Raw genomic sequence first — 10,540 nt, 5'->3', positions numbered from 1 at the left:
TGTTTATCACCCAAACTCAATAAATTGGTGCAATTCAAGATATTTTTTCTTCAAAAATCGACTTTTGATTATCCATCTGCTAATAACATTTTCGGATAGATCAACATATCAAGTTTGTATACCCAAAGACTTTTCAAGTTAAGTTCATTGGTTAAGAAATTACGTCAATTTGAAATAAAGGTGTATTGTTGATCATTATTTGCTGAGAAACAAGCGTTACGTATCATACAGTAGTTTTCCTTTAAGATTTTAGGATGAAATAATATAGATTGTAATAAATCCTCAATGTCAAAAGCAAATCAGTCTATTTACTTTCGTGATAAGACAAAAAAGGTCAACTGTCATAATGTGTTTTATGAATTGATGCAGTCAAATTGTCGTATTATATTTTTTTCTTCAAATGAATTTGACATATTTCTTAAATTTTATATTTCAAATATGCCTCAAGAAAAATCAAAACTGCCCAGCGCAAATGGGGGTTCTAAATGAATAGAGGATCCATTTATAGAAACGTTAAATAAAATGTTGTTCATGAATTGTGATCTTGTTCTTATTTACACTTTCAAATGCAACAACGTTCGTATGTAAGGAATGTTTCATGAGAAGTAATATTTACTGTTTTTAAGATTAATTCTAACAAAATGGACCAATTCATGAGAAGTAATTTCTACTCTACTTGTGCCATGGTATTGAAAATGTCAAAAGAAATCATAATTTGAACTGCATCATATATATCATCGTGTCATATTTTCCTTGAACTGTACTATATGTACAAACGGATAAGAGATATATGTAAAATTGTCTGTATAGACGTTTTAACAGAACCTAAAATAATGTAAATAACAATTTTTCTGATGACTTTTAGCTTGAAATCATTTAACCATCAATGCAAACTTCCTTCGTATTTCTGCTTGGGTCAATGCCATAGTTCAACCAAAATAAAATGCTGAAACGTACGTTACTTAACATAAAATGCGAGTTTAACAGTATCAAAATTATAAGAGAGAAACAAAAAACCCTGATGTAGATTCAGAATAGAAACTCAAGCCTTTGTTTAATCAATATCATATGATTCAATCTAAAAATGTCTTTCTAAATAATTTCAATTAGTGTTTTTTCTTCAGAATTAATGTGTGTGTTCAATAATGCGTCTCTAGAATCAGTTTATAATAAAATTTATGCAACTTAAGCTTAAAATGATACAAATCAATCTATAAAGTTTACATTCGAACAATTAGTCATGAAAGAAATTCTGTAAATATTGTTGCAATTTTGATATATGATTTGTTAAAAATTTCGTAACATTCGTTACCTTCGGTAACGAATGTTTCAACACCTTTCAAGACTAATAGAGGACATTCATGTGTAGATTGATATTGGTTGCGTAGTTGTTGTCGGTTGTTATATAAATATTAACAGTTGCATACTAATTCATTCAATTTGATTCATTGTTATTGCATTCTAGAAAACAAACTTACCAACACTGTCTAGACTTTAGAAAAAAAATCATATAAAGGCAGTACCGTACTCCGGATGTCAAAATTTGAATACTGGCACAAAATATTTGACTACGTATATGTGCAGAAGATATTTGAACTCATAAATCATTCTTTTTTAAGAGGTTTGGTAACGAATGTTTCGGTAACGGTTGTTTCATTTAATCATTTTCTCTTAAATAGTAAGCTAACAATAAGACATTGTTAAATCATGGTTGGAGCATGGAATACAGTTGTTGGATAGAAGAAAAAGTATCACATGTTTAACCATGATATCATTCTATTTCATCTATTAAACTAATACAATGAATGTTTCATGCCTATCCATACGCATGTAAACTAGGAAGATAGAATGTAATTTCAAAAAATTGGTAACATATACAAGGCTTTGTACCATTTATTTTTAATTTTCAAGAAGTTTCCTTCAAAATAAAACGTATTCCAATCTTACAGGCATACAATACCGAATACTCATACTATATTTAATGTCACAGTCCGTTTTTATTTTGTTTCTGGCGACATGGGGATATCAAATTAAAGTTTGGTAATATATTTGTGATTATGCTCAATAATTTATTAAAAGCATTTTACAAATAAATGTTTTGAAGACATATGCTATCTAATTTAAGATTCAACTGTTATTTGTACAAAAAATAGCCATTTAAGTGTAATTAGTCGATGTTGGAGACAGTAACGTACGTTTCAAAAACTCACTATATGCCAAATAAAATATCTCAATATGATTTGTTCACTTCATTTTTGTATTTTTGCCTTAAAGGTTACATATTCATGCATTCATTCAAAAAGTATTTTCTTTGACATTTCATTATTTTTTTACCCTTAACCCACAGCGACATCATTTGCACCATTTTATTGAGCTTGAGTGTTATAACACCTTCGCAGGGTGTTAATTGATTGATAACATTGTAATTCTTTTTTTACTCACTATCGATCTTTGCAACTTAAATTGTTTCTGATTAACTTTAATAAAAGAATGCTATGTTACATTGTAAAGTTTCTTTGGCAATAATCGCAATTTTATATAATAAAAGACGTCATTATGTTAACAGAACTGTACAAAACCAAAGGGAGTAAATCTTGGGGTGAAAATAATTTTCAGGTTTTAATCGATATATATTACGAAAAAAAAAGCGTTAAAAAATGATGTATCGATTTATGGGATTCAATCATAAATTCTGAAAATTATAAAACTTTTCAAAATAATTCTTTGTTTCAGGTGAAGATTCCTTCCACAAATAAAACAGCAAATGAACAGGAAATGATCTGAACCAGAATGGATGCAAAAAGGGCTTGTTCATCATCTGATGCCATTTCTCCTAAAGATCCCTCAGAGGAAATGATTGATGATGGAAAGCACATTGTCAATAGTTATAAAGAATTGTTTGACAGTGAATCTTTTAGCGACATTGTTCTGGTTGTTGGCGTGAACCGTTACTCAGTCCACAAGTTTGTGTTAATTACAGCTAGTGAGGTCTTCCAGTAAGTAAGAAATTTAAGATGAATATTTTCAAGTTAAATAAAAATTCTATGAGTTTAGTAATAGGTTTTACATATTTTAATGCCATTAATAATAAGATTTTTTTTTTAAAGTTCAAATATGCATGGGTACTGCTGTTGTGTTGTAAATTTTAAGTTTCTCCTTTTCCCCTCTTCTAGCTTAGTCCTTACACACATTCAGGTCAGTTAAAGTACAGAAGAATAACAAAAATGTTATGCATAGTGACCATGGTGACACTTAAATATTTGTATAATTGCGTAATGGGCAGAGAAAAGTGCTGACTAGATTTGGATTCAATCCTGGTACCGCTGGAGAACACTGCATGCATGTGCTCATCCACTGAGCTACTGGGCTGATGTCCCCAATCCCTGTTATAGACTTCCATCATTTTCTTGAGTTTTTTGACCTGAATACCTTCATGAGACTCTTCTTATACCACAGTCTATAACTCTCTCCCTGATACAAATCTACATATTGTACATGTATGTCCAATTCAACATTTGTTTAATATGTTTTGTTATTCGGTATTTAGAGCCATGTTGAATGAGGACAGATGGCATGAGGCAAACCAACCAGAAGTCACCCTCACCGAGGATGAGGAGTGTTTACCTGTCTTTAAAGGCTTCCTCAGGTAGGTCTCCAAAATAAATCTTAATTCACTGAATGATATCAATGATGTTGTCAAATGTGTGTTATTGATATACAGTAGAACACATTTATAGCAAAAACACACTTCTAATGAATTGACGTTTACAGTGAGAAGTGATTTTCATTCCAGGTGGCTTAAAAACATATTGTTAACTCAATGGATACAAGAAATTACATTAACTTTATAATGAAGCAAATCGTCCATCCATGGTACTTTGTTATAAGCATGTTTTACTGTATCTGCATGATTGAAAACCCAGAATATTCAACAGTTTCATTTGTATACTTCAAACAATTAAGTTTTAAAAAATAAAGTTTATAAATACCTTGTACATATATACATATGTCTGCAATACTTTTTTTTAACCTAGGTATTTGTATTGTGGAAGCATCACTCTGACTACTGCTACTGTATTGCCAGTTCTAATTTTGGCCGACAAATACTCAATTCGTACTTTGTGTGCGTCCTGTGTTGAGTACATGCTGCAACATGTAGTGGAATCCCCGGACACCAATCGAGCATTATCCTGGTACCAATATGCTAAAATCACAGGCTATAGTCAACTACAGGAGGAAACCTTTAAGTTCATCCTCTCCAACTTCCATATTGTACAAAACTCTCCTGATTGGCTGATGCTGAATAAGATTGAAGTTCAGGAATTCCTGAAGAGTTCTGATATTGTGGTGGAAAGTGAGCACCATCTTTGGAAGAAACTTGCTGAGTGGTTTACTCATCAAGAAGATGTGGCTGAAGTTTTGAAGGAGTTACTGCCCCTAGTCAGGTTTCCACTAATGACCCCCAAACAGTTGTATGACATTGAGCATTCAGATCTGTATAAGGAAAATCATCAGCTGTTTAGTGAAAAATTTTTACAAGCATACAGACGACACTCACTTCTCAGTGAAGATGTGGATAAATTGTCCAGCACCATGGTGGAACCACACAGAAATTACAGTTCCCCAGATTATGGAATTTCTTGCCCTTTAACCTTGAAAAATTACCAGGTCAAGGCCAAAATTGACAGTAAAATAATAGAAGATAACTTCAAGGTTCCCATACAGTTCAATCCATCTAGCAACAAAACTGGCCAAGTAAAAGCCACCTTTCATGTTGAGTTCTTCCCGAAGGGATACTTTCAACCCCACTTGCTTTATCAAACCTACCTTGGAAAACATAATGAGAAGACAACTCTAGTTGTTCGTCGCATGAACCCAATCCTGACCCCAGAAGTTGTTACTGTAGAAGTTACCCTAGTCATTTATGGGAAGAAAAATCAGGTGTGTATATTTATTTGCAAGAGAGAGAGAGAGAGTTTCCATATAAAATCACAAAGTAAAAAATTACAAGGTGTCATGTTTTTTTTTCTTTTAAATTAATGAATTATTTTTATATGATTAGCAGGTGAAATACATTTTATGTAATGATAGTAAGAAGTAAATTTTGTTAGCTTCATAGAAGTTAATTTTATCAATTTAAAATTATTTATTAAATTCCATTTTGCTTGATGCTAATGCTGAAATTAATAAAAAAAAGAAAGAGGGAAATATTTCTAGATACATGTATTTATTTTTGTAAATCATTTAGGTACAATATGCTGCCCACACTGTAACCAAGACCTTTGATTTCTGTCAGAAGACCCCTAAACTTGAGATAGAAAATGTTATATCTGTGGAGAAGTTCCATGAGAATAACTCCTCTTACCTTGTCAATGGAAGCTTTCAGGCGACTCTGTTCCTCAAGGTTTTGAATGTAATCGAAGGAAAAGATGGAGCCAAGAGATAATGCATTTAAAAACCAGCTGAATTTTTTTTAATAGATTTTGTAGGCATGCATCTTTGTAGTTTATTGTACCATGGTATTTTCTTTATCTTCATTTTTGCTGAATTAATTTCTATACATTCGGTGATCTTTTTAGAGAGAAATTTACTTTAATATTGTGTGTGTGTTTCTGTGCATTTTTAAAATCTATTACCTGGTACTTAGGTAAAGTTAAGAATTTGTCTTTTATGTGAATTTATTTCATTATTTTTTTTGATATTTCAATCTTTTTTGATTTTTGAGCTTCGACCAATTTTTAATCCTAAAGAAATTTTATTCTTAGAGGCATGTCATATCCATACAAGCAGAAGAATTGTATAAGATGAAATGTATTTCAGCTTAATATGGCTTTATTATTATGTTCATAGATTATTGTGTATCATGTACAGGTATGTGTTCACTATTTATGATAGTTGCTTTGTTTATGTAGCCATGTACATGTATATATAAACTGCCATTATGAGACCTGTTAAAAAAATGAACATCAGTTCATTAGTATATGTATATTAATATGCTTATTACACTCAGTATATATTCAAAATTGTTTTCTGAACAACAGTTCTAAAAAAAAAAAAATTCTTTGGCCAGGTCCAAAGGTTTTTAATATGACAGTAAAAAAAGTTACGAACCTTTTCAACGAGGTATTTCCATATGAAAAAGGGTAGGACATTTTCCCTTCTGTGTTGTGAACAGAAATTTTTATGGGATTTTTGTTATTCCTATTTTTCCAGACAGAGTCTCACTGTTTTAAGAATATTATTATTAGCTCAACTGAGCTTTTCTGATAGAAATTTGTTTATCCTTAATATTGTCATTTTAACTTTTTCATATATTCATCTTCTTCTTTAGAACCAACCAAACTTGGCTCAGAGTATCCTTGGGTGAAGGTGATTCAAGTTTGTTCAAATGAAGGGCCACACCTTTTTCAAAGGGGAGATAATTAAGAAATAGACCACTGGGACAGAAAAGATGAATCTTATGTGAAAGCTTCCTGACATAATGTAGATTCAAAGTTGTTCAAATAATTCCACCCACCCCCACTGGGGGTGGGGGGTGGTTACAATGGGGCCACTATATGTGAGATCAAAGTTTTAACAGAGGAATACATAGGAATTTTTTTAACAAAAATCTACTTCTCAAGAACAGCAAAAAGTCATGATTCTAGTTATATTTATATGAAAGCATTCTCAGATGGTGTAGATTTAAATTTCTTCAAATCATTATCCCCAGCGGTACGGTGGGGCCATGATGGGCGATCAGAGTTTTACATATAGGAATACATAGGAGAAATCTTTAAAGTCTTCTTCTGAAGAAGAGCAAAGCCATTATTAGTCCATTTTATATAGAACCGTACTCAGGTAGCGTAGATTCAAGTTTGTTCAAATCATCATCCCTAAGGGTAGGGTGGGGCACAATAAGTTATCTTAATTTTACATAGGAATATATAGTGAAAAATCTGCTGATAAAGAACAGAAGGGCCATAGTCACTCAGGTGAGCATTGTTGTGCATGGGCCTCTTATTTTCTAAATCATTTGAACTGTAAAAATATAAATCTGCAGTACACTTAGAGTATAGAAGTAGTTGTTTACTTTACCCATGAACTTTCATTTATTTATTTTGTTGAAAAAAACCTATATTTTGCAATGAAAATGGTATAAAGATTTGTTTTCTCTTACTAAAACGATTGTGCATTTAGTACCATGTAAGAAGGCTGGGTTTGTTACAGGAATACGTGTACATTGTTTCTGGTAAAAAATATGCAGGTATTTCGATGTGCACGGAACACATCTTAATGGTGCGTAGCTGCCGTCTCTTACAAAAATGCAAGCAGACAATTACCAGCTGCAGATCTGTATATATCTGATCAGAAAAAATTAGTGATGATCCTTATTCTTCCAGAGCAGTGAGCGGCTGCTTTACATCTTAGAATTGCATGTACCACAAATTTTGTTACTCGAGGGAAAAGGAAAAAAAACCTAACAGTTGTTTATGATTTTGATAACTTTTAAAAATAACTTTACTCAGCCTGAAGCGCTGATCATCTGCATGAGTGATTAAACTTTTGAAGAGGAATATGGCAAGTTGATTAGGCATTCTTGCAGAGGAATTGGAATCTTTTTTCCCATCGGAAAAATATGTTTGATTTGCTTATTAAAAAAATATGGAGCTACATAATAGGATAAAAAGTTATCAACAATAAAGCTGAACTATTTCAAAGATTTATAATGAAGTTCTAATCCAAACTGCTCATGACTGACGTAATAGATTTCCGGAACATTAATAGATTTCGGCTGGCAATATTCTGGTTTTCGAAGTTGCTCATGGTATATCGATATAATTTCCTGTGTCAAAGAAGGGTATATTGTTACGGAGCCGGGATTATTTGGTTTGTCTTCCCACATGTCTGAAATTTTATCAGTAAATTTGTACACAGAGCCTTAGAGAGAGGAAAAAATCCTAACCCTATATTCCACTTTCTGTGTATAAATAAATCAATTAGTCTGTGGTAAAGAGTCACCAAGTTATGAAACGAAATGAAAAAAATTGCTCGTGATGCCTTTCCATCTCGCTAAAATCGACTGAATAGTTTTGATGATTCTTCTACTCTTCAAAGAAATTTCATGTACTACAACAAAATAGCGCAATTGGGAAAAAAATATATATGAATTTTTAATTAAATTTCTGTTTTATGAAGAATAAGAGGTAATAAGTATATCTTGTATCTATTTGTCGACGATTGGCGAAGGAGGGGGGTGGGAGTGGGTGGGTGGGGGTCAGGCCTCCTTCCAATCTCTCATCTTCGCTAGCCAAGGGTGACGATCCGCTCCTCTCCTCTTTTCGAGGATAGGAGCGGATCGTCACCCTTGGCTAGCGAAGATGCCAATCTCTCAATGGAGTTTAATCTGCGATGCAGTTAGTCACATCTTCTTTGGATGATAGATCTCCTACTTAAGGAGTAACTAACTTAACATTATATGTGTACTTTACATGTAAAGTAAGTAAGTAACTTTACATAGTAATTTTATAACTCTGAAAATTCCAGCGGGGGTCCCCCCCCCCCCCCCCTTCTACATCCACACATACAAGTAGCCGAAAAATCCTGGATCTACGCATGACTTGGTACTTTAATTCTTAGTGGAAGGAGTAAGTTTTTTATAAATAATATATAATATTTACATTATATATATATATATATAAATACTATGTAAAGTTACCCCCTCCACGAAAAAGATAGGTTAAAACTTAAAATTTTCATGTTTGGGCAAATTACTTTTTTTGTCAAAGAAGTTAATATTTATGATATAAGCTATGTTAAAACCTTCCAGGTAAAACCCCTGAAAGATTACAATGTACATACTATAAAGTATTCATCCTAGCAATCATAAATTCGGCTACTTGTATGTGTGGATCTAGAAGGGGGAGGGGGTGGACCCCCGCTGGGATTTTCAGAGTTATAAAATTACTATGTAAAGTTACGAAAAAAATTACTTTGCCCCCCCCCTCCCCCCTGAAATACGGACCCCATGTAAAATGGTAGAGGAAAGGCATAATTTGAAGAAATTAGAACCCCCCTCCACGAAATAGATACATTAAAGTTTTCATGTTTGGGCAAGCTACTTTTTTTGTCAAAGAAGTTTCGGAAGCAGTGGCCCCTTAACCGTCCCCCACCCCCCCCCCCCCCCCCCCCCCCACCCCGGTAAAAAAATCCTGGATCCACGCATGGCTTGATACTTTTATACTTAATGGAAGGAGATCAACGTTAAAATATGATGATGCATGGTCTGGAAGGAAGATTGGGGATGGCTTTCATGGTCATAGATTAATGTCTCTAGTGCAGTAAATTAATCAGATAAAATCTTCTAGTGTTACTTTTTGCAAAGATTTTCTCAGGAGAAAAGTGAAAAATTGTTTTAATGAAAATAGGAAACATCATTATTGATGAATATTTTAATAATAATAATAAACAAGATGTGTTTGTGAAACACTGATGCCCCCGTATAGCAACTTATAGCGAAGGTTAAAGTTTCTCAAATGCAAATCAAATATGTTGGTACCCAAAGTAAGGTCTTGTCTCGAGGAATAAACCTGTGAAATATGAAAGCCCTAGCAGCAACCATTGAATAGATATGGAAAAGGTTAAAGTTTTTTTTCCCCAAAAGTATGTCAAACGTCAAGGTCAAATGGTCAAAAGTAATGGTGCCCAAGGAAAAGGCCCTCTCTCAAGAAATACACAGCTGAAATATGAAAGTTGAAGCACCAATCGTTCAAAAGATATGACCAAGGTTAAAGTTTTCCAAAGTAGGTCAAACACCAAGGTCAAGGTCAAAGGATGAAAGTTGTTGGTATCCAAAGAAAGGTCTTTTCACAAGGATCACATATGTGAAGTATGAAAGCCCTAGCACCAACCATTCAAAAGTTATGGCCAAGGTTAAAGTTTTCCAAAAGTAGGTCAAACTTCAAGGTCAAAGTTGTTGGTATCCAAAGGAAGGTCTTGTCACAAGGATTACACTGTGAAGTAACTTTTGATTGGTTGAGGCTATGGCTTTCATATTTCACATGTGTATTCCTTGTGACAAGAGCTTTCTTTGGGTACCATCAAATTTGACCTTTAGACCTTGACCTTGGAGTCTGACCCACTTTTGCAAAATTTTACCCAACTTTAACCTTGGCCATAACTTTTGAACAGTTGGCGCTAAGGCTTTTATACTTCATATATGTAATCCTTGTGACAAGACCTTTCATTGGATACCAACAACTTTGACCCTTTTACCTTGACCTATGAGTTTGACCTACTTTTAAAAAACTTTAACCTTGGCCATAACTTTTGTACGGTTAGGGCTAAAGCTTTTATACTTCACATATGTAATTCTTGAGACAAGACCTTCCTATAAATACCGACAACTTTGACCATTTGACCTTGACCTTGGAATTTAGCTACTTTTAAAAAACTTTTACTTTGGCCATAACTTTTGAACGGTTAGGGCTAGGGCTTTCATATTTCACATATGTAATTCTTGTGACAAGACCTTCCTTTAGATACCAACAACTTTGACCCT

At 33.3% G+C, this 10,540-nt stretch overlaps 2 protein-coding genes across 2 annotated transcripts in view; one reads left to right on the top strand and one right to left on the bottom strand.

Annotated features, from left to right (window-relative positions):
- LOC133203839 (baculoviral IAP repeat-containing protein 2-like) overlaps positions 1-10,540 on the bottom strand; it is a 267,667-nt gene that overhangs the window by 159,153 nt on the left and 97,974 nt on the right. The gene's annotated exons all lie outside the window — the stretch shown is intronic.
- On the top strand, positions 2,735-5,680 carry LOC133203900 (BTB/POZ domain-containing protein 17-like). Its single transcript, XM_061339699.1, has 4 exons — positions 2,735-2,996; positions 3,548-3,646; positions 4,035-4,941; positions 5,249-5,680. The coding sequence occupies exons 1-4, from the start codon at positions 2,791-2,793 to the stop codon at positions 5,444-5,446; spliced, it is 1,410 nt and encodes a 469-aa protein (XP_061195683.1). The 5' UTR covers positions 2,735-2,790; the 3' UTR covers positions 5,447-5,680.

The sequence above is a fragment of the Saccostrea echinata genome, unplaced genomic scaffold (assembly GCF_033153115.1).
Source record: "Saccostrea echinata isolate AGI-Se365-2 ecotype Australia unplaced genomic scaffold, CSIRO_AGI_Sech_v1 ptg000052l, whole genome shotgun sequence".
Classification (NCBI taxonomy): domain Eukaryota; kingdom Metazoa; phylum Mollusca; class Bivalvia; order Ostreida; family Ostreidae; genus Saccostrea; species Saccostrea echinata.
Note: the sequence above shows the minus strand (reverse complement) of the source record. Positions and strands in the feature narration are given on the sequence as shown.

Bases quoted from the DNA above. Each gene is read 5' to 3' on its own strand.
- LOC133203900 (XM_061339699.1), top strand. From the start codon at position 2,791: ATGGATGCAAAAAGGGCTTGTTCATCATCTGATGCCATTTCTCCTAAA. The intron at 3,647-4,034 runs GTAGGTCTCCAA...TTTTTAACCTAG, and splicing joins GTCTTTAAAGGCTTCCTCAG to GTATTTGTATTGTGGAAGCA. The intron at 4,942-5,248 runs GTGTGTATATTT...TAAATCATTTAG, and splicing joins TTTATGGGAAGAAAAATCAG to GTACAATATGCTGCCCACAC.